The sequence below is a fragment of the Giraffa tippelskirchi genome, chromosome 7 (assembly GCF_054371585.1).
Source record: "Giraffa tippelskirchi isolate mGirTip1 chromosome 7, T2T-mGirTip1v1.2.pri, whole genome shotgun sequence".
NCBI lineage: Eukaryota > Metazoa > Chordata > Mammalia > Artiodactyla > Giraffidae > Giraffa > Giraffa tippelskirchi.
In genome coordinates, this window is record NC_137281.1 from 39,389,615 (window position 1) to 39,415,327 (window position 25,713).

The window sequence follows — 25,713 nt, forward strand, 5'->3', positions numbered from 1 at the left end:
CTTTCCTTTCCTGGCTCAAGAAAAGGCACTTGGAAGACAAAAGGAATAGAAGTGAGCTGCTATTCTCTTGGAGACAAAAGGAATAGAGGTGAGCTGCTATTCTCTTGGTAATAAGCTATGGGTATTACTGGGAGACAGATTAAAAAGACCAGAAAATAAAATGACAACCAGAAAAAAAATTGTTATAAAAACAATATGGTCTCTTCCATGGAACAATTAACTTCCTTCTTTCATATTACATCTCCACATTTTTCATAGCAGCCTTCCTTAATTCTGATTCTAATTGAAAAGTGATCTCCTCTAGTCCTTTCATATACCAAATCCCTCTTTAGTGAAGAAATGTCTATGACCAAATTACATTTGAAAGAGGACTGGCCAAAATGCTTAATTAAAATCATAATATATCTCTTTGTGAATTTCTTTTGGTTGGTTCTGCAAACTGGATTCACATGGTAACAATCCTATGCTTTAAATAAACGAAAGTAAAAAAATATGTACTTATTAAAATAACACAATTTGCCATTAACCTTCTAGAATTCTGTAGTCTTTGTACTAGAAAAACCAATAACTGATTCAGTTTTTTTTTTTTTTAAAGCAAGGAAGAGACAAGGATTAATCAATAAGAAACCAGTGTACTTAATTTACGTGGATCTTTAATAATATTCTATACAAAAGGTTTTTCTAAAAATAAAGCTATTATGGAAGTAGAAGAACTATTCAGTTATAAAGAAATAACTGGTTTACAGAAAGCAAGGGAAAGGTGGGTATATTAAAGATTTTTCTTTGACAGAAAATTAACAACACTGCTTAGAGCAGAAACTGATATCCTTGACATTTTTATAAATGACCTGAGAGAAAAATTAGTGGGAAAGGTTTAAATTCAAGATGAAGTAGAAGTATTTGAAACTTTTCTGGAGGAAAATTTAAAAGGAAATACTTATCAAAAAATTTTTAAAATATTTTTAAAATTTATTTGGCTGCACCAGGTCTTAGCTGCAGCAGTATGTGGGATCTTTTTTGCTGTTGTAGTCATTGCAGCATGCAGGATCTTAGTTTCCCAAAAAGGGATTGAACCCAGGCCCCTGAATGCAGGCCCCCTTCACTGGGAGCATGGACTCAGCCACTGAACCACCAGGGAAGTCCTTTCTTATCAAAAATTTTAAATGCACATATGTTGTGACCAAACAATTATATTAACACTTCTGATTTCACTTATAAAGGGTTCCGTGTTTCAATGTAGCACTGTATAGAAAAGAAAAAACCTGGAGTATCCGCTAATAGAGGAATAATTAAATTAACATATGTATGATACTATGTAGTAATTTTAGTTACTATGTAGTCATTTTAAAAATACAGTATTAATTGCACACCAGACTAAATTCAAAATTCAAAAATCACACTACACCTCTTGATTAAGGAAGTGCTAAGATTTCATGATGATAAGGCATATTCTTACCAGATGTCTTGTGTCAGGCCTTGAAGCTTGCAATTGCTCAAACTCTTCTATTTTTGCAAGATCTACATCTTCTTTTAGTTCCCAAGTACTATCTTCATATGGTAATGAGCACCACTTTACTAAATAGTAAATAACAGGCTGTAAAAGAAAGTTTTTTTCACTTTATTAATTTGAAAAAGAATAGTAAGAAACAGTTTAAACTGAGAATCCCCAGAAACAATTTAAATATATTAATCTTTACTGGTAAAAACTTATGAAACTTTTTTTTTAGTGTTTTTAGATCATTACCTTTAAAAAAGTAATGTTTTAATACCTGGAAGGTTTTAGATTTTTCTTACTTACTCAAAAAGTATTTCTACCAAATATTACCTCGCCAGTATCTTTATCTTCACAAAAAGAGACTTCTAACACTCTGTCTACTTCAACGTAGTCTGGGTTAAATGGTTCTTCTTCCATCTAAAATTAAAAAGTAACTTAATTGATATTTGACAAAGAAGTAGAAAAATAAAAGTGAAATAAAGACAAATTTATTACTGGCTATTCACTATAGAGCAAACACTTCAGTTTGACTGTAACTGAATTTCAAAAAATGGAATACTTCCATTTTAATTTCTAAAAGATTTCTATGATTTGTCTGTACTATGAATCACCAAGTTATGTACAAAAAAAGCTCAACTAAAAAGCACTAAAAAATAAGGTACCTCAGACAAGTAAGTTACTCTAGAAGGTATATCCTTTAAAATTTCCTAGTTGGAAAAGAGGCTTTCCTTTACCTTTCTTGTGCTACTTTACTCTGTAGTAACCAGGTCCAAGAATTGAGGACCAATCACCTGACCTGAAGACTCCTCCCTCATTTGTATCAAACATTCTTTATCTGGTGGTGGTTCTTGTGCTCAAGACCTAACTAAATGCAAACTGACAGTTTGCAAACTGTCTCACACTCAACTACATTCATTTACACTTCAACCTGTACTTCTGCCTGTACTTTCTAACTGGGTTAATGGCCAACACAGCACCAGCCTCATGCCGCACTCTACTCCTAGTTACACAAGCCAGCAATGGAGAAGTCATCTCAGATTCTCTTCTTTCATCTCCCACATCCCTTAACTCATTGATTCACACAGATTCTAATTTTGTTTATAACTCAAATTGGTTCCTCCTTCCTCATTCTCACTGCCTCATGTCTTCTTACTTGGATCTTTACAAATAACTTCTTAACTAGTCACCAACTACTGTTTTGCCTCCCTTTATTTTCACACTTGTTGTTCAGTAGCTAATTCACATTTGACTTTTTGCGACACAATGGACTGTAGCACGCCAGGCTCCTCTGTCCTCCACTATCTTTCGGTGTTTGCTACTGATTATCTTGATTCATGCTCCCACGCTTTCTCAAATATAAATCTTATATATTGCTCCCTTGCTTCAAATTCTTTACTGACTCTCCCCTGTTTGGGAACCAAGCCCACATTAGTTTCTGTGGAATAAACAGGCTCAAACATTTTCCTCCAGCCTCATCTCCTACTGCTTGACACAGCCATGCCCCAGATATTATGCTTCAAAAGTATAAAACCACATGCTTTTCAAATTCCATGTTCTGTCACACCTTCATGTTTTTATACTTATTTTTCTCTCTTCTGAATAGATCGCTGTTCCTTCTTTCGTCTGCTTAGCTAATTCCTAATCATGCCTCAAAGCCTTACTCCCAAAGCCCATCTCAGTTATCTTTGCTGCATCTCTTCCTCTGTTTAACCTCCAAATGTTGCAGTACTCCATGGCTCTGCCTTTAGTTCTCCTCATTATCTTAATCCATTCCTGATCAATACTATCATCTCCACATACAAGACACACTTGGTAATAAAAGAGCACTATCCAACACCAAAATGGTATAAAAGAAAATCTGCATAGCTCAAATCTGCATAGCTCCAGTTTATCTTGTACCTCAGGCACATTAAAAAAATTAACCTTCATGAACAATTAAAAGATTATTAGTTAAGTACTTCTAAAATCTTTTGCTCATTGTGCGTGCTCAGTCACTAAGTCGTGTCTGTGGACTGTAGCCCACTAGGATCCTCTGTCCAAGGATTCTCCAGGCAAGAATGCTAGAATGGTTTACATTTCCTTCTCCAGGGGATCATTCCGACCCAGGGATCGAGCCTGCATCTTCTGCATCTCCTGTACTGGCAGGCGGATTCTTGACCACTGAGCCACCTGGTAAGCCCCATCAGCTCAATAGAGATTTTGGTACCAGAGTGAGGAAGTGAGAAATTTTTGAGAACCTCCCAGCATCCATAAGTTGATAGGCCATTTCAATCAACAAATTTTTGAAGTAGACTTTACAATTACAAAGAAATAAAAATAGCCTCATGGTGGAAAAATCTGCCATAAGATATCAATATAGTCTAGTGATTAAAGTTAACACTACCAGTAATTGGGTAAATAGGTATCAAATACCTCCTGTCATGATTCACTGAGAATGCTGCTGCATCATTTCTGTAGTGTTCATTTAAAAAAATGCATGACCTGAAGCTCAGGAAACATCAAGACAATCCCAAATTGCTGCTGCTGCTGCAAAGTTGCTTCAGTCGTGTCCGACTCTGTGCGACCCCATTGACGGCAGCCCACCAGGCTCCTCCGTCCCTGGGACTCTCCAGGCAAGAACACTGGAGTGGGTTGCCATTTCCTTCTCCAATGCATGCAAGTGAAAAGTGAAAGTGAAGTCGCTCAGTCGCCTCTGACTCATCGCGACCCCATGGACTGCAGCCTACCAGGCTCCTCCGTCCATGGGATTTTCCAGGCAAGAGTACTGGAGTGCATTGCCACTGCATTCTCCTATCCCAAACTGAGGGACAAGCTACAGAATAAACCACCTAAATTCTTTAAAAAGAAAAAGGTCCAAGTGATGGAAAACAAAAAAATACTGATTAAAGGAGACATGACAACTAAATGTATTATGCACCGCAGAACTAGACTTTGGATTAGAATAAGCATAAACATACTTAAAAAAAAATTTTTGCTATAAAAATACTAGTGGAACAATTAGTGAAATATGAATTAAGGTCTTTAGATGAGAAAAGATTACCATGTCAGTGTTAACTGTAGTATTATTATGAGAAAATGCTTCTATAAAATACTGAAATTGAGAATTATCAAATGGTTTAGAAAAAAATTTATGTACATGGGAGAGAGAGGCAGAAAGAGGGAGAGAGGTGCACAGAGACAGAAGAATTAATGTGAATGATAAAGCAAATATGGTAAAATGTTAACATTTAGGGAACCTAGTTAAAATATATGTGGGAATATCCAGTACTAAAAGTTAAAATAATTAGATGAATCTAAAACTGCTCTAAAAATGTCTATTAAAAGAAAAATTAAAAAGTTTGGAGCAGGAAAGGACACCTGACTTTTAAAAAAGGCCTGGAAAGGTTAATGAAGTTTTCCAATGATGTTCTGTTCATGCATACACAAAGCTGATATAGAAAATATGCAATATCTCACATACTGAAAAATCTTCTTTTTCATTTATTTGCTATGTCGCCATTACTGAATAAGTTTGCTGATAAAATACTTTAAGATATTAATATACTCACATTCAACTCTAAAAGGTATTGAAATAAATGTTAACTTTAAAATACAGGAGATATCTACCATTCTGATTTATTAGTGTTCCTGTTTTAGCTACTTTCCAAGCTAAATTTAGGGGGGAAAATATGTAGATATCATTTATATTCCAATATCAAAGGTAGAAGCCTAAGAATTAAAATGAATAATAACTTAAGTTTTTGATACACAATATGACATGTATTCAGAGTTCAACACATAATAGTCTTTTTCTTCTTACGTCTGCAAAAAAATGTGCTCTTTGTGCTTGTCTCAATTTGAATCGTTTGATTTTCTGCTGGATCCTTTTATCTTTCAGAAGCTGCTGTTCTGTGGCCCACTCACAGTGAAGATAGGAGCTAAAATTTTTATAAAAGTAGTATATTAGAATGATACAGAAAATCATGTTTTGTTTTTAGATTTATTTTTAATCATGGCCTCTAAAAATATTATCTTCAACTTTCCAAACAGGCTGTTCATCATTTCATTTAATGTCAACAGACTCTCATATAATTTTTAAAATAAAGCCACTGTGATCACTACACAGAATGGTAAACTGAATCATAAGGATAACAAGATGTGACTTTTCATTCATTTCTTCATTATAATAGTTTTGTCATGATCAGAAAGAAAACTTGTTTTGAAAGCAATGTAATTTTATTTAAAATACTTTCTTTCACCAAAGCATAAGAAAAAGTTGAACAAAACCTGAAAAGTTTAACAGTATAAAATGATGGAAAATGCCTATTATTTCCAAAAGCGTCATTTATAAATAGTCCTGAATTTTGATGTTAGTAAGTAGTTTTCTGGGAAAAAAACTATTCAATTTTAACATGAAAAGTTTTCAAAGTCTATTCACTTTTTAATGATTTTTAAGTTCATGCAATAATAAATAAAATATTTTAAAATACAGATAAAAGAAAAATCATAATTTAACTTAACATATTCAAAATATTAATTCATAATTAAATAATATCTTTCTAATATTTTTTTAACTCAAATACTTACTAATTCTTGTATTTTACAAAAAATTCTTCTGTATCAATCATCACTCCAGGTGATATCTAAGAAAAAGATTCAATAATTATGAGTTTTATAATCAGGCCATAGAATATAAAGTATAGAATGTAATGTATCATTACTTACTTCCTTTTTTATAGTTCTAGAAGATAGTATCTTGTCCACAATTGCAGCATCTTCTTCACTCGGATTCTCCTATGTGAAGGAGGAAAAAAAGTATGATGATACATTCTGAAAACATTTCAGTTGCCACTCGGTATGTCTATAAATATACTAAAATCCAATGAACACTTATTTAACATGTCAGGGACCATGTTAAATGTTAAATACAAAATGAAAAAAATCAATTGTTGTTACTGTCCTCATCATCACTGGCATCACCATCATAGTAAACATATTGGGCTTTTTAATCTCTTATGCATTATCCTCAATAGTTTACATTTTGCAGATTAGAAAGCTCAGGCAGAGAGATTACTACTTGTTCAAGGTGTCAGATGATTCAGCAAGGAAATGAGTAGCTGGGTTACAGTCCAGATAAGGGAGAGTGAAAGAACTCTACAAAGAGGAAAATGCATATGTAAAGACATAAAGGTGTCAAAATATGGCATTCAGACAACCATGTTCATCAAACCAGAGGACTGACAGTTTAGAGAGAAGTGGAAGGACATTAAGGCCAAAAAATCCATATGAAAGGCTTTATAAGCTGTACTAAAAAGTGCATTTTCATTTGTTTCTGACTTAGGACACCATTAGAGGAGTTTTCAAGAAAAGTACTGTAATTAGGCTTGTAATTTAGAAATACTCTACAAAAAACATAGAGTTTGGAGGAGTCGCAGGAAAATATATTTAGGAGGTAAAAAATTGAATGACAAGAAGTAAAGATAAAAAAAGAGAGAACAAATACCTAGGGTTTCTGATCTAAATAACTAATGATTCTATTAACTATAATATGGAACCTAGGAGGAAAAGTTGATGCAGGTTTTAGGAGGAAAGATAATGAAGATTTTTAATTTACATTGGTTTAAAATGTTTTTTGTCATATAATCCAAAATCTGTCTTACCACAAATAACTGTAAAGGCTGTTCACCAGGTAAAGGAGCTGAATTCTTTTTTATTTTCATAGAGCCTTTAACCTCTTCTTCAGATTGCTTCCCTTCTGCATCTTCTGCATATTTTTTCCTTTTAATTTGTCGATTTGATCTTCTTTTCTGTAATGAATGATAAGGAGCATATTCACATGATTTATTTTAAAGGGTCACGTGACAACTTTGTACATTAAATTTTCAAAACTTCATTCTACATTCATTTTTTCTCATTTTTACTTTTAATTAATGGAAGATTATAATTTTTGCTTTGCCAAAGGTTTGCAATCTTTAGTTATCTTTAGTTTTACTTCCTAAAATGTCAAGTAAGAATGATTAACAGTAATACCTTTATTACTTTTCTTTTGAATTTGTTAAGAATAAAAAGGTCTTTTTATTTAACTATTTCACAGACTGGGAAACACATATTTTAAAATATTAATACTGTCATAGTTTTTGCTTCAAACCTAGAAAGTCATCAGATGAATATTGGTTTAATAATTAATCAGGGGCATAAAACTAAAAAATTAAAACATTGACACAAAACCCATGAACCTACGTTTAAAATAGAAAAAAAAATAACACAAAATGTTTTAAAAGAGATACATAAAATAACAAAGTATGAAATCTACTAAAAAATTAAATGTGAATGAAGGAGGAACCACTGTTTTACTGCCTTTACCAGCTTCCCTTAAAAATAAATAACACTACTATCATAAAAACGGAAGAAAGCTTTTCAGAAAGTATTCTGTGTAGTAACATGATTTTAAAATAATCTAAATAATTTAAAAGCAAGTATCAAATGCACATGGCTTTACTTACCTCCCTAAAAATCTAATATTTGATGTTCCCACTAAAAAATTACACAATTGTTTGAAAATCCCAAAGGACTTAAATTTGCTTTTGCGCACCTCCCTAAAATCTCATGGATGGAGGCACCTTGGTCAACTGTTCTACTACTCAATAGTTCTTCTTCCTTTTACTATTCTTCTGTGTATTTAGTAACTCTCATGACATTTCCCCAAAATGCAACTAACAGAATAAGCCATGTGTTCTCCTTTTGGTTTCTGCCAATGTCTTCAATGTGGTAGGTCTTTCATACTACCACTGCCATAACAAAACTGAATCAGTGCAGCAGTGTGGGGACAAACTTACTTGTATTCAGAAAGGCTGCAGCGCCTCTTCTCTTGAAAGTAGTGGAATATTGAGAGACAGAAAGGCACTATTGTGGTGAGGCAGCTCAGCCAAATGTAGTAGAAAACTCCATGCCTCAATTAGGATGGGTCACCATCTCTTAGCCATGAAGATATTTATATTTTCAAAACTCAAGGTGACAATTTTGTCACTATGAGAGGCAGGAAGGTGGTATACAAAAATTATATAAAAGGGACTGAACATGGGTCTCCTGCACTGCAGAAAGATTCTTTACCATCTTAGCCACCAGAGAAGCCCACAAAGGCTGGGGAGTTCACTCTAGGAAATATACTAGCTTTTGTTTTCTTTACTTGCTACGTCGTGTCCTACTCTTGTGAACCCACAGACTGTAGCCTGCCAGGCTCCTCTGTGCATGGAATTTCCCAGGCAAGAATATGGAATAGGTTGCCATTCCCTTCTCCAGGCGATCTTCCTGACCCAGGGATCGAACCTATATCTCCTGGGGATCCTGCACTACAGAAGGATTCTTTACTGAACCACTGAGGAAGCCCAAAGGACTTATAGAAGACCAATTCTCACATATCCTCCTTTGGAAAAGATATGAAACATTTATTATTCCCTGGGAGAGAAAAGTCTATGGATCTCTAATCTAATACTAGGCTAAAGAAATGTCTGGAGTTCTATTACAGGCATCAGTTCTTAATGCTCAAAAATACCTTAATTTAATAACCATTCAGGACACTTATTATTCTAACAATAACATATATTATGAATGTTATGTCTCACTAGGCACAAATAGTTTATTTAATGAAGTCTGGTAATAATTTGGTATACTTTTAGAAGATTCTATAGATGATTTCAGTATTAAAGTTTCCTTTCTGATCACTCAGGTCAGGTACTTTGAAATGCCATACACAATCCTGAGTAAGTAGTAAACAAGTGGCCTTAAAGAATCATTTTAACTCACAAAAGTGCACATTCAGGTAATTCTTTACAAGATGGAATGAGAGCCACATACTGTAAACTGCTCCCTCATTCTATGAAGATTTTTATCAATCTCTGAGTAATTTAAAAAACTGAGTTTTTTGTAGTTTTTCAGCTGATTTCACCATAACTTACATTCCACTAGAGAATATAGATACACATTAGGCAAAGAGAAGTAAGGTGCCACTCTTACCAATTAGCTTTCTCTGTTATAAAACACTTCCACTACCTTAAAAATACAGAACTAATTTGAATGTCCATATTTTAGGCTAATGTGGGTTGCTTTGGCTTTCTTTTTCTCCACAATATTTTTCAAAAGACAATTTAAAAGTGACAAACTCTTTCTTAAAATTTCTTTTTTCTAACTTTTCCATAATGTTTTAAAGGCTTCAATCAACAGCACTTTACATAAGAAGTCAAACATTATGTTCTTAAATGACTAAATACTTCATTATGATAACATACCATTTGTTTCCTATCATAAACCTAATGTGCTAAAATGTGCTATAGGGGCTTTTAAAAATAATTTAAATCTCTAAATATAGTTAGATTACTGAATTACTCTCTATCAGGTAAAAACTTAAATATCATAACCACATTTTTAGATTTTTCACTTGACTCTAAACCTTCAATTACTTTTCAAGCCTTCAAATCTTGACAATCCATTGTGGTTGAAAACTACTTTTAGATATTTATACATAATTTATATACTAATGTATTTAAATATATCAATAATACATATTTATGATTCTTTACCAGAAAATATTTCTTTCCTTCTCCCATTAAAATTTTTGTGTTAAAGCAAAACACTTGTCGAAGCAACCTAGTTAACTACTGTGAAAGGCATGGAACAAATGTGCATGTTAACCTATTCTACCATTTCATTGTTTGGTAATTACATAATGGAAAAATGGCCAGCATTATTTTAGTAAAAATTTAACTACATTTTCTCATATTGAATAATGATAAGTTTGCCTAAGTTAAGGATAACATATGAAGAAAAAGCCAGGCCATATAATATTAGGAGCTTCAGTCACTGCCCTTACCTCAACTCTTGCAGCAGCCCAGGAGCCTTGAGCCACTACTCTCCCATTGGATAAGAAGCTGCATAAGGAAGAAGAAAGGCCATTCAGGGGCTTTCTGGCCCCATAATGCAACAACTGCCACCACCCCTACGGCCTAGGGTTGTACTTTAATTATTAGAGAGCAGAGGGTGGCCTGAATTATTATGACCTTCACTATATAATTTTTTAACTTCACAAGGTTATTTTGAATATACAGCTATTAAAAAAATAAAAAGGAAAAATGCACAGTATTTTTGTCTGCTTTAGGGGATTTTTAATATACCTGTTTATCTTTTCTTCAGTAGAAGCAGACCAAAGAAATTATCTCCAAGAATGATTCAACCCATTTGCTTTATCATTTGTATGTGACTTTTAAAATTAGTATCTCCATCATTAACTTCATTTAATAATGCTCTATAAGTACAGGGTAATAATATCACTGGATACTCTCCGTGCTAAAAGCCACCAGGGTCTTTGGATTGTTACTTAAACTCATGGGCTTCAGTCGCATTATCTGAAAACTGAGAGGGTTTGAAGAGGATGTGTACGGTTCCTCCCAGGTCTAACACTGTAGGAGCATACTGTAATAATGTTTTGTCATATAAGTTCTATGAAAATAAAATGTACTTTTACCACTAAACTACAGTATAAATGTCCATAAAACAATATTATGCTATCTAAATCTGCCAGTGCTTCATTTCTCAGAAAAAAATTTTATACTCACTTGAGAGTCTTCCTCTTTGAATGCATGCTGTGTCATCTGCTCTGCATCAGATATTTCATCTGAAGACTCATTCTTTCTCTTTTGTTTCTTACCCAATGTAATAATGAGTTTGCTGTTTTAAGAGAAAAACAGTAAACAGTAAGATCTCTTTGTATTTTTCCATCTTTGGTTAAAGTAAGATCTCAATGATAAACTTTCTTCTGTTTTATATCCCTTGAATGTCCAATCAAAGATGTTATTTATCACGACATAAAAAATGATATTTTCAAATGATAAACTCTATTCCAATGAAACAAATAGAAAACAATAATACAGTTAACATATTTCAAGCTTAGAAATATAGTTAAGTTCTATCACTTGTTTTTTTAGGCTCACAATTATTTTTCATGAGAAAACTATCAGGTGATTTAATTAATAATTAACATAATTTATTTATTTTATTATCTTGGATAGGTTTGGAATGAGGGATTCTTTTTCCTTCTACTTCTTATTTCAAATTCCACTTAATTTCTTTGAATCCCACCTATTCTCCAAAAGTCTCCACTTATTTCTACCCTATAGCAGTTTTTCCCTTACTTAAACACTTAATTAATTGTTCTTTGATTATTTCACTTAAGCCTTTTCTTAGCTACACTCTATCTTTCTAAAGAGTAAGAATTTTTATATTTCTACAGTATGCATACATTTACCTGTCTCTAATATATACACATATATATGTATATTAACACACATTAAATGTAAATGTCTAAAATGAAAATGTGTTTTCTATGTTTGTTTTCTGATGAAAGACAGAAATACATAAGTACATCCAACATTTTCTTATCTGGTTCAATAGATGAGATGACATGATCACTATTAGGAAAGTTCTATTTTAGATATCTATATTCCAAACAGAGAAAGCTTCCCAATTATACTCAGGCATGATATATTAGAAATATATCAAAATTATTTTCAACAGTTATTTACCAATGTGGGAAAATTTGAAGGTTAAAAGCATCCACTTTGAAATCATAATTTCAAAAAAAAAAAGCCTGATGTCACCATTTACCTGTCTTGTGTGACACTGGGGAAATTACTTGATAGCTTCCTTGTCTGTAAAACAGGGATATTACAATAGCTAGAGCCATACTGTTGTTGAGAATAAAGTGGGATAATGTATCTCTGAGCACAGCCTTTAATACATAGCAGTTTCTCAACTAATGGTAACTACATCTAACTGCGACATGCCAGGCACTTTCCTGGGTACTAGGATTTGAAGGTAAAGTCGACAAGGTTCCTAACCTTACATATCATTGTTAGAATATGATCTCAGCTAAAATAAAGAGGAAGTTAGAAAGATATGTAATGTGACAAAGGAAGAAATGGAAGAGTAAAGAAGGGTTCAGTTCAGTTCAGTTGCTCAGTCGTGTCCGACTCTTTGCGACCGAATGAACCGCAGCACGCCAGGCCTCCCTGTCCATCACCAACTCACTGAGTCCACCCAAACCCATGTTCATCGAATCGGTGATGCCACCCAGCCATCTCATCCTCTCGTCTCCTTCTCCTCCTGCCCTCAATCTTTTCCAGCATCAGGGTCTTTTCAAATGAGTCAGCTCTTCGCATCAGGTGGCCAAAGTACTGGAGTTTCAGCTTCAACATCAGTCTTTGCAATGAATACCCAGGACTGATCTCCTTTAGGATGGACTGGCTGGATCTCCTTGCAGTCCAAGGGACTTTCAAGAGTCTCCTCCAGCACCACAGTTCAAAAGCATCAATTCTTCGGCGCTCAGCTTTCTTTATAGTCCAACTCTCACATCTACACATGACCACTGGAAAAACCATAGACTTGACTAGACGGACCTTTGATGGCAAAGTAATGTCTCTGCTTTTTAATATGCTGTCTAGGTTGGTCATAACTTTCCTTCCAAGGAGTAAGTGTCTTTTAATTTCATGGCTGCAGTCACCATCTGCAGTGATTTTGGAGCCCAGAAAAATAAAGTCAGCCACTGTTTCCACTGTTTCCCCATCTATCTGCCATGAAGTGATGGGACCGGATGCCATGATCTTAGTTTTCTGAATGTTGAGCTTTAAGCCAACTTTTTCACTCTCCTCTTTCACTTTCATCAAGAGGCTCTTTAGTTCTTCTTCACTTTCTGCCATAAGGGTGGTGTTATCTGCATATGTGAGGTTATTGATATTTCTCCCAGCAATCTTGATTCCAGCTTGTGCTTCATACAGCCCAGCGTTTCTCATGATGTACTCTGCTGCTGCTAAGTTTCTTCAGTCGTGTCCAACTCTGTGTGACCCCATAGATGGCAGCCCACCAGGCTCCACCGTCCCTGGGATTTTCCAGGCAAGAATACTGGAGTGGGTTACCATTTCCTTCTCCGGTGCATGAAAGGGAAAAGTGAAAGTGAAGTCGCTCAGTAGTGTCCGACTCTTAGCAACCCCATGGGCTGAAGCCCGCCAGGCTCCGCCGTCCATGGGATTCTCCAGGCAAAAGAGTACTGGAGTGGGGTGCCATTGCCTTCTCAAGTTAAATAAGCAGGGTGACAATATACAGCCTTGATGTACTCCTTTCCTGATGAACCAGTTTGTTGTTCCATGTCCAGTTCTAACTGTTGCTTCCTGACCTGCATACAGGTTTCTCAAGAGACAGGTCAGGTGGTCTGGTATTCCCATCTCTTTCAGAATTTTCCACAGTTTATTGTGATCCACACAGTCAAAGGCTTTGGCATAGTCAATAAAGCAGAAATAGATGTTTTTCTGGTACTCTCTTGCTTTTTTGATGATCCAGCGGATGTTGGCAATTTGATCTCTGGTTCCTCTGCCTTTTCTAAAACCAGCTTGAACATCTGGAAGTTCACAGTTCACGTATTGCTGAAGCCTGGCTTGGAGAATTTTAAGCATTACTTTACTAGCGTGTGAGATGAGTGCAATTGTGCGGTAGTTTGAGCATTCTCTGGCATTGCCTTTCTTTGGGATTGGAATGAAAACTGACCTTTTCCAGTCCTGTGGCCACTGCTGAGTTTTCCAGATTTGCTGGCATATCGAGTGTAGCACTTTCACAGCATCATCTTTCAGGATTTGAAATAGCTCAACTGGAATTCCATCACCTCCACTAGCTTTGTTCGTAATGATGCTTCCTAAGGCCCACTTGACTTCGCATTCCAGGATGTCTGGCTCTAGGTGAGTGATCACACCATCGTGACTGTCTGGGTCGTGAAGAACTTTTTTGTATAATTCTTCTGTGTATTCTTGCCACTTCTTCTTAGTATCTTCTGCTTCTGTTAGGTTCTTATGATTTCTGTCCTTTATTGAGCCCATCTTTGCATGAAATGTTCCCTTGGTATCTCTAATTTTCTTGAAAAGATCTCTAGTCTTTCCCATTCTGTTGTTTTCCTTTATTTCTTTGCATTGATCGCTGAGGAAGGCTTTCTTATCTCTCCTTGCTATTCTTTGGAGCTTAAGAAGAGTAAAGAAGGCTTTACAGAAAAGGCAATGTTTGAGACAGGGAACTGAAAGATTAAAGGGAGCCCAACAAGCAGTGAAAGAAAAGACCAGGCACATTCCAGATGGGGATACCACAGAAGACGTGAGAATATGCAACAATAAGAGCATGTTAGGACCACACAAAGTACTACAGGAAGAGCTGGGTCAAGGTCACAAAAGACCTTGTATCACATGCAAGGAGTTATTGTTTTAGTTTAAGGCCATCTTCCCTGGTGGCTCAGACGGTAAAGTGTCTGCCTACAGTGCGGGAGACCTGGGTTTGATCCCTGGGTCAGGAAGATCCTCTGGAGAGGGAAATGGCAACCCACTCCAGTACTCTTGCCTGGAAAATTCCATGGACGGAGGAGCCTGGTGGGCTACAGTGCACGGGGTCACAAAGAGTCGGACACAACTGAGTGACTTCACTTTCTTATACTTTAAGCTGCATAGGGCAGAAATTGAAAAGAAATCTGTCTTGCTCACCACTGACAACAAATGGCATGGAGATATTTTCAATGGATAAGAAACAGTAAAGCAACCGGAAGATGTAAGAATTTTAAACAAATTCTAGGGATGTAATGTACAGCCTGGTGACTATAGATAATAATAATGAGTTAAATATTTGAAAGTTACTGAGAGAGGAAATCTTAAAAGTTCTCATCACAAGAAAAAACATATAACTATGTGAGGTGACAGATGTTAACAAACTTATTGTGGTAACAGTTTCACAATACACACACACATCAAATCATTATGTTGTACACCATAAACGAATACACTGTGATACGTCAATTACATCTCAATAAAATTGGAGGAAAAATAATTTTAAACAAGGAAGCAATGCAACTAGAAGGAAATGAAATGTAAATGAGGGAAACCAGCACTAAGGCTGCCAATTCAGGTGAGAAATGAAGAATGAAATACAGGACCATGGTAGGGTGGATGAAGAAATCAAGAAAGATCCATAATTTTTCATTTTGGAAGCAGAAACAATAGACGTGGGTTACTGGCTGGATAATGAGATATGAGGTGAGAAAAAATTCTAGAACGATTAATTCCCAGGGTATTCTCATATTGCTTTGATCACCACTTTCAATATGATAATGGTAATTTTTACTTGGTTATCTCACTTGCCCTTATCTGAGTATGTGAAATAAATGACATACAGTAAACATACAGTTTACACTGAAACCAGGAAATCAGAGAAAGTATAAAAGGATACTCTGACACAACATTAAGGAACTACCCACAGTCATACTCTATCCCCTCTCTCTGTTTACACAGGTCATCTCCTCTCTAAATTCCGGTCCCTCTTCCTTCACTCTGGTTTGTCTCCTAAAATAAAAATATCCCTTGAGGTAATATCTACTATTAGATACCACATCATCTTGTTCTTCCCTCCTTATCCACAGTTCTCAAGAGTCACTTATACTGTTCCTTTCACTCCTCAATCCACTATAATCAAAACTCTTAAAACAACTTTCCATATTCATAGCTTCCATTTACTCAATGTTTACTGAGTCCAACCTCTGCTGACTTTACGTGCATTCTCTAACTTTGTGTTCATATAGTTCTGAGAGGCAAATTATACAAGAGGAGGAAACCGAGGCTTAGAGAAATTAAATCACTTCTTTAAAGTCATATCAATAGTAAGAACTGAGATAGAAATTAAATATGCCTCACTCCAAAGACTAACCTCCTAAGGTCTAAGGCCACCAATGACCCCTGTAATGCTAACTCTGATGGAAATTTTTAAAAAATTTATCGACCAACACATAACTAATTATTTTTTCCTTGTCTGCACCCTCAGATTCATGACACAACGTTCTTCTGGTTCTGACTAAACTTCTTTGGCTCTTCTATACTTTGTCATTCTTAAGCAGGATTCAGTTTTTTTCGTCAGTCCCTTAAACTTTGGTATTTCTCAAAGTTGTGTCTTTAGACTTCTTCCCTCTCTATATACTATTACTAGGAAATTTAATCCATTCGTAACAACCACTTAGAAGTTGAAGATTCTCAAATCTCTTATCTCTAGTTCAGACCTTTCCGTAACTTCAGATTCATATAACCAACTGTTTATAAGACATATCCATATGGATATCCCACAGACATTAAAATCTCAAAATGGTCCCAAATGCAATCCCTCAGTTTCCCTAAAACAAGTGTACTAATACTACAGTATAATGTAAATTCAGAGAAGTGCACATATCAAAAGAGTATATATAGCAGAGTGAGCTTTCTCAAACTGAAAATAAATGTATAATCAGCTCCTAGATCAAGAAACAAGACCCTGGTTTCCCAGAAGCCTCCTGTCATGCTTTTTCTTCAAGTAACAACCTCCTTCTAAAAGTAACCTTTATGTTACTTCTGGTTATTTAATATGACCTAAGGCACTTGGGCAGGTGATCTTCAATGGTAAGGTAAGGGATAACTCAAAGTAAAAATGATTCATAGAAATACAGTTTTCATGCACTCCCTCATCTGCTATCCATTGACAAACCCAAACGCATATTTTAGACTGGTTTGTAGATGAGAACAACACTAGTGGCAGGAAAGCTGTTAGTTAATAACGACTTCCTATGAAAGGCAGATCAAGGCCAGCTAATACCGTTCAATACATTGCTTAAAAGGCATTTTATTAGTGTTTGGTAAGCTAAAGGCAATGGCACCCCACTCCAGTACTCTTGCCTGGGAAACCCCATGGACGGAGGAGCCTGCTAGGCTACAGCCCATTGGGTCACGAAGAGTCAGACACGACTGAGCGACTTCACTTTCACTTTTCACTTTCATGCACTGGAGAAGGAAATGGCAACCCACTCCAATATTCTTGCCTGGAGAATCCCAGGGACGGGGGAGCCTGGTGGGCTGCCGTCTATGGGGTCGCACAGAGTCGGACACGACTAAAGCGACTTAGCAGCAGCAGCAAGCTAAATAAATTCTGTATGTGAAATATATAATCTGAATGGTATCTTTATTGCTGCCTAAAGACTCAAATCCCACTCAATAAAAACTTCAATGAAATCAGGAGCAGAGAGATTTAAAATTTTATGACTATGAAGAGATTGTACTTTTCCTTTCTAGTAGTATAAAGTAAATAAGTTTTCACTCTGAGGACACTGAACTAAGCTGCTTAAATAATATTTTTATAAATAAACACTGACTAAATACTAAGTGCTAAAAAAAAAATACTAAGTGCTACCAAATTAGTCTTGAACATTCACTGTTTTTGGTGGAGGTGGCTAAGTTAGATATAAGTGTTTTAATACCTTATATTAAAAAGCAGAGACATTCCTTTACCAACAAAGCTCTGTCTAGTCAAGGCTATGGTTTTTCTAGTAGTCATGTATGGGTAGGAGAGTAGGACTATAAAGAAAGCTGAGAGTCCAAGAATTGATGCTTTTGAACTGTGGTGTTGGAGAAGACTCTTGAGAGTCCCTTGGACTGCAAGAAGATCCAACCAGTCCATCCTAAAGAAGATCAGTCCTGGGTGTTCATTGGAAGGACTGATGTTGAAGCTGAAACTCCAATACTTTGGCCACCTGATGCGAAGAAATGACTCATTTGAAAAGACTCTGATGCTAGGAAAGACTGAAGGCAGGAGGAGAAGGGGACGACAGAGGATGAGATGGTTGGATGGCATCACCGACTCAATGGACATGAGTCTGAGTAAACTCCAGGAGCTGGTGATGGACAGGGAGGCCTGGCATGCTGCAGTCCATGGGGTTGCAAAGTGTCAGACACGACTGAGCGACTATATTGAACTCATAATACCTAGGTGAAATCTTCATTACATTATTTGAAAAATGTACTTACAAACAAAAATACATTCAAAATTTATTTTTATAGTCTGCATTTTCTTCCAATATTATTGTATAGGCCTGGAATAACATCTTAATTCATAAACTAATTAACTATCATTAACCCATGCAAAAGTATTTTTCAAATTCTAACTTTGCAAGAAATATTTCAAGTACAATAGTTTCCTACTAACTTCTGAGGTCCAAATACTTACACGTATGACCATTCTGTTCAAAAAAGCTACATTTCTTCTGTAGGAAAAAGGTTTATTCTAAAACTTGAAGTCATTCTTGACTGACATAATTCTGAGTTTAAAAAATATATATTTTATATAAAATATATAGTTTATATATATGTTCATACACACATACATACACATATCCCACGGTTACTTACATAGAACATTGGTTCTTGGAAATAATGAAGTCATATCAGTTTATTAAATATTTTAAAATGGTATATAAGGGATACTACAAAGAACAAACATTTGGTTAGTTTTGATCAGTAATTTCTAAACATGTGAGTCAGGTTTCATTAGAAGCTTGTTTGTTAAAAATAAAAATTCCTGATGAGAAAATTAGACAACCCAAATTGAGAGACATTCTGCGAAATAAGGGACATCCCACATGGCTCAGTGGTAAAGAATCTGCCTGCCAATGCAGGAGACGCAGGAGACACAGTTTCAATTCCTGGGTCAGGAAGATCTCCTGGAGGAAGAAATGGCAATCCACTCCAGTATTCTTGCCTGGAAAATGCCATAGACAGAGGAGCCTGGCGGGCTACAGTCCAGGGGTTGCAAAGAGATGGACATGACTTAGCAACTGAGCACTACAAAGTAACTGCCCAGTGTGCTTCAAAGACGAAAACATCAAAGATTGAAGAATCATTCCAAAACGGAGGAGTACGAGGAGATAAGACAACAAAATGAAATATAAAATCCTTAACTGGATCCTGGCCAAAAAAATGGAACTGACACAATTTGCACTGAGCTGTAACTCGGTTAACAGGATTGTGTTAAGTGTTTACTTCCTGATTTTGATCACTGTGCTTGGGTAACATAAGATATTATTAACATCCGAGGTAGCTGGGTGAAGAGCCTAAGGGAACCCTAACCTAGTTTCACAAGTGTGAGATTAGTTCAAAATAAAAACTAACAAAACAAAACTCTAGATTTGTAGGTTCCAACTCCAGAATTCTGATCTAGTAAGTGGGATCACTTATCAGACTTCAAAAGAATTCCCACCAGGTTTCAGAACCTCTGCCTCAAAATAATTAGTGAAGAAAACTCCAGGAACAAATATTCAGGATAATAAAACTATTCTATACTTACAGAATACTTAAAATTTCAAAGTGCTTTTGTCTATAATATCCCAGTTGACCCTGAGAAAAGTTCATATATAGGTAAGGTGGTCATCAGTCCCGTTAAACAGGGAAACTTTAGCCCTAAGAGATAAAACAAATTGCCAAAACCACAAGTCTAGTAAAAGACAAAAGTCTCTTTACTCCTACTCTGCTAATTTCAACATATCTTACTGATTTTAAAATAAAATGATACTATACTTCAACCAGTCAATAGATAATTTAATATCAATAAATATACTTTAATGAATAAAGAGGATTATGAAACTACATCATCTTTTAGAAAATCATTTCGGTTAAAGTTTGTTGATTTCTGAACAGCCAAGGATATCTATTGCCTGTACAATGACAACTGATAGCCTAAATGTTATCTGAAGGAAATCAGATGATCCAAAAGTAGAGGAAATAAGATAAAATCAGTTAAGTAAAATATCCAATTACCAAAGAGCATTCCACTCCTCCATGATGAATTACAGAAAGTTTACCATGTTAATTCTAAAATAAAATATCATTATAGGTACATTCTTCAAATAAATTGGTAGTCTGCTTTTTAGAAATGCTACAAAGTAAAGCAACAAAGTAATACAGACTATAATGATAATAAAGACTTTAAGCAAGTTTTGTTTTTTAAAACATTAAAGGGATCTGTTATCAGTGTTCGCAAACTGCAGCAACAAGTATCCAGGCATGTAAAAGAACTAAATATCAAAACATAGCTTGTTTTCAGACAGCAAAGGGCAATTTCAAACTAAGTATAAATTTGAAATGTTAATTCATTTGATAAGTACATGTACTAGAAAACCTCAGTGTTTATATACTTGACAGTTATATTTGATTTTCAGATGTAATTTATGCACTCATCTAAATCCTGCCCATGTGTTATTAGTAGAAGCTGTGTAACAAGCTACATTCTACACGGTGTCAATCTGTAATTGCCCCCTGTAGATTCTCTCACTGCAATAATTGGACAAACAATGAATCTTACCCAATTTAGTCCATTTGCTGTAATTAATGCATCCAATTCATCATACGTAGAGGAAACAAGCAAAAATACTATTTTACATTATAATTTTTTGTTCTCTGTAAGCCCAGTTGCAGGCACTGGGGCTATTTTTAAAGTCATCAGATATATACATGCGTATTTTTTTTTAAGAAGAAACATATTTAACTTGCTGAAATTATTGCAGTTTAAAGTTCAACTCAAGACTCTAGCTTAAACTTGTCTAGAAAAAAGTTTTAAAGTGGTTTTTAGTTAATCTTTAAATTTATGAAAGAAGGACTGTATACGAGGTTTTTAGTAATGTGGATTATAAGTCACTTCCTATTTAGGGAATTCCCTGGAGGTTCAGTAGTTAGGACTCTGCACTTCCACTGTAGGGAGCATGAGTTTGATCCCTGGCTGGGAACTAAATAAAACAAATAAATAATCACTTCCAGTTTAAGATTGGACATCATTTTTTTTCAAAATGTTTAGTTCACTGAGTTGTTTCATATAAATAGTCACTAAGGTCCAAGTATTAGCTAATCATAGTCAGTATATTTATCAGCATAGTTTAATCCTTATTCTTTAAAAAACTTACTTCTTCTCTTTAAAAAAAACAATTTATGCTTAAAAATACTGACAAAATAGGCAAATTAAAATCAAATACTATAGTGTCTCTAAAGTACACCTTTCCCCCACATATTAACATCTATGAAATCAAGATTCACCTAATAATCAAAGGTATGCCAAAGTTTTAACTGTTAATATATTTTTCTTTCTGACACATAAAATAAGTGTGTCATAATCAATGACATTTTAAACAAAATAACTGCACATTATTTCCTAGTGATAAACCTTATATATATATATATATACACGTATAAAGATATACGTATTAAAAATGGACCTGTAAATCTTAAATTCATAACAATATATAAAGTACACATTAATTCTTTCTGCAGATGAATATTGCAGATTTTCATTGAACTTAAGTTTAGAAATAAGGAGTCAAATCAATAAAACGTTTTATCTTCTTAGCATTTAAAAATTACAAAACTTACACAGTCTACTAATGGCATGATTAATAATTAAAAATACATAATAAATTTATACCACACATTTTTGAAAATGCTTTTTTATCATATGCTGAGAAACATTTAGTTAATACATTTATATTTCATCCAAACACATACTAAATTCCTCCTGCTCTGAATGTTTGCAATCAGGGTCTCAGTTGTTACTTCCTATGACACGTGGAGTAGCTGACTGATCAGGGATGAACAACCACCCCCTGGCAGTAAAGGGTGGAGTCTTAACCATTGGACCACCAGGGAAGGCTCTCATTTGTTATTTCACTAACATGGAATATAAAGTGATAATTCCCAATTTCTGCTGATTCCTCTTATTTTCCCCTCAGATTTTGTTCATACAATTTTCCCCTTATATTATTATTTAAATGTGTCTCTCTCCATAGACACACATATGGATATACTTACATGTTTGTTTTGTTTAAAAATACAAACATACATACACACACACACACACACACACATATATGTATATATGTATGTGCATAGTAGGTAATTAATGTTATTTTGCTTATCCCTTCTTGGGCGCTCAGAATGACAACAGCAAAGAAGGGCACAATGTAATTTCCGAATCTCATTAAATGTTTTACTGTTTTTCTTTATAACATGACACCCTTAATTCCAACTTGCTTTGATAAATATTTTCTAATTTAGATGTTTTCTGCTTTAACTAAAGAGAAAAGCCTACGTTAACTGCCATTCTTGTAACAAATAGAAAGAATAATTTTGAGTAATACAAAAAAGTATTTTTTAACCTTTAATCATGAAGGTTTTACCTTTACTGATTAAATTTACAGGGCTACAAGAACATTTTTAAGTGTAAAGAGCATTCTACTTGTCAGTGGATCATCTAATGCAAAGAGGTAAATCATTAACTGACAACATGGAAACATAGTCTAAATGTCAAAGCTATAAAACATAAACCTAAAAATGCTTCAATCAAATCTAAAACTGAACTATAAGAAAATTCTACTAGAAGTCTTAGAATGAATTTTTTTTTAATTTACTTTATCACTACTAAATCACTAATTTTGTCTCTGTGACTTAGTGGAGGATTAGTTTGCCATTTCTGATTTTAACAAACCAAATGCAACCATTTGGCATCATTTAAAATTTAATCTTCAATTCATTTATTCTTTTCATAAAATTCATTCCTTTCCATTCATGGAACTTCTATTATATAGCAAATATCACTAAAGAAATACCCACTCTTCTATTTGAAAGGCGGCTTATAACCTGACTGCCAAGATCATGAAAAACATCAAAGCAGAAAAAGTCCTATACCTCACTCTTTATTTTACAGCTGCCATTTCCATTTTAACTCACACCACCCCTTCCATATAACCATGTAATTCCTTTCAAACTCTAAGCACGTTTCAAAACAAAATTTACCTGTCCTATATGCCACTCTAGCTAATCTGATAAACAGAGGCATACAAATAAGAAAAAAATATTAGTAAGTTAAACTATCTCCTTCTTATCAGTTTTAGCAACTGTTTCTGTTTTCATTTTGTCTGCTTGATTTTTAAACTTATCTTATTCAGGAAGAGAGCCTTAATAGAAAGAGAACCTAGGCAGATAGGTGAGAACTTAAGTTTCAAAGAAGGGGCATAGCTCCTGGCCTTGGGTTTTTCCTAAATAGCTAAATGCTATTTAGGTTTTCAGAAAATAACGGCTAACATTATTTACAGGTATTGTTCTATATGCTTTAAATGTTATTAAATCATTTCACCCTCAATATAACAATATAAGGCAAGCACTATCATTATCCTCATTTTATGTATGAGTAAACTAAAACTTGGAGAGGTTAAGTATTTGTCCAGGGTCACACTGCTTGTAAGTGATAAAGGGGGAATGTGAATAAGTACAACTGGTTCCAAAGTCAAAGCACTCAACCTTATTATCATACTGCATGCCCAATCTAACTCAGAATTACTGTAAAGATTAAATAACACTGTATCAAAGTCTCTGAAAAGGAAACTCTATTTCTCATATTTAAAAAAATTAATCTATGAAAGTGAAAGAAAAAATGAAAAGGTTTCAAGTATATTAGCAAGCAGAGGCAGTATTGGTTTTCTTCAGATTACTATTAGAATATAATAATTCCTAGATTACATCATATATGTGCATTAAATGAACAACTCTGACTATACAATCATAACTTATTATTTACAAATTTAGTTATTTTTGAAATTTATGTTTCACAATGCTCATGGTTAAGTTCCAGCACACACTCCCTTTAATTTTATCTGATATAAATCATCTGATACTAGCAAAAGTTTGATTCTTTTAAAACTAAGAAAAACAAAACCCTTACAAGAAAATATTTAATACATCATGAAATACTATTAAAATGATGCAAATAAACTTAACTATTTAAAGGATGGTTGGTTCTTCACAAAAAATTAAAAACTCGGCAAATTCAAAATAATACAACATAGTGGGCTAACTGGAAAGCACAGTAATGAAATATTTCAAGTGACCAATACAGAACTCCAGGTTGTATATGAATTTCATATCCATCCACACTTTTTCTTCCAACATGAAAGTAATCTTTGGTTGTCTAATAAAGATGATCAAGAAACTGTTGCACTCCAATAGCTTAATAATATATGGGTAAGCTTCACTTCTACTTGCCTGCAACTTATAAATGCCTCTATCAAAAAGTCACCCACTTTCAGCAAGTGATTTTTCTATCACTTACTCAATACCTGACCATGGAAATATCTTTCCAATACAATTCTGATCTCTTCTCACGAATGCTATCTCTAAAAAACAAATACTAAATTGATCATCCTGTACAATATTAAAATAATTTATCATTACTAATCTATTTCTAACAAAAATACAAATATCACAGAATACAGATACTCTAATATTATTACTATATCCTACCATATTAATCTACACTTTTAAGACAAAATATTGAAATAAGATACTTTCATACCAAAACCTTTAAACATAAAAGGAACAGAAATCTAAACTTCAAATTTCATATAAAAATTTCATTTTATATATTTCAAATAAAATATAAAATCAATAATATTAATTATTTCTCTATTAAAACAAGAGAGCCCATGTTATTTAAAGATTTGGACTGAAAGACTTCAGGACCTAATGATATAACTCAGTTTGATGGTTGCATTTTAAATGCTGGGAATAAATTGTTACAAAATTGTTTCAGTTCTAAATATCTATATAATTTCTTAAGCAAATGAAGATTTTAATAATAATGAAATTTCTCCTTTATTGTGTACTCTTTTATGTGGACAAAAGAAAATTAAATACTTTATTAAAATTTCATATAAAGCCTTCAAAAATAACCAAATATTCCCATAAAAACAAGTCTAAACTCTGTTGGCCTTAAGATTAGTTTTACCCTTGCATACATAAAATAAATACACACATAAAACGAATAATACTTATTACATTTTATTTTTTGAAAATGTATTAGGTAAGTAGTCAAATAAAAACACCCAGGATTAATGTACCCTCCAAAAGCAATTCTTTACCCTTTTAATTCTCTTGAAGCATTAATCCTCACCTGGCCTCTTTATTACATTAAGTAAATCAGAAAGACTATAAAGAAGTAAGTCTGTAAGAATTGAGAGCTGCTTATTGTTGATTTAAATGGTCTTAGTTTTCTTGCTATTCCATTTATTTCAAAGTTGTGGGTTTATGAGAAAATATATTTCTCATGTTTCCAAACTATAAAGTATCCAGTGAAGTACAACTAAGAGAGAAAGAAATCTATAATTATAAAGAATTTCAAGGCGCTTTTAAATTTTAAATAAAGTTAATTTGGAACTGGCACAGCAATGTGGATTTTTTTATTTTTCCTTTTTCTGTTTTATATATAAAATATTTTCCTGTTTTAAATTCTTTTTACTAACAAAAAGGTACATTCACATATTAGTAAATTTAGTAAAATTC

At 34.1% G+C, this 25,713-nt stretch overlaps 1 protein-coding gene across 15 annotated transcripts in view; it reads right to left on the minus strand.

The window, feature by feature from the left end:
- Nucleotides 1–25,713, minus strand: part of CHD9 (chromodomain helicase DNA binding protein 9) — a 156,716-nt gene that overhangs the window by 66,215 nt on the left and 64,788 nt on the right. For all 15 annotated transcript variants that reach the window (XM_081514422.1, XM_081514432.1, XM_081514431.1 and 12 more), the window contains 7 exons: nt 11,083–11,194; nt 7,135–7,281; nt 6,200–6,268; nt 6,062–6,117; nt 5,295–5,412; nt 1,826–1,912; nt 1,457–1,594 (listed from right to left, as the gene is read on the minus strand). In XM_081514422.1, coding sequence (XP_081370548.1) covers nt 1,457–1,594; nt 1,826–1,912; nt 5,295–5,412; nt 6,062–6,117; nt 6,200–6,268; nt 7,135–7,281; nt 11,083–11,194 — 727 coding nt within the window. The remainder of the gene's footprint in view (nt 1–1,456; nt 1,595–1,825; nt 1,913–5,294; nt 5,413–6,061; nt 6,118–6,199; nt 6,269–7,134; nt 7,282–11,082; nt 11,195–25,713) is intronic.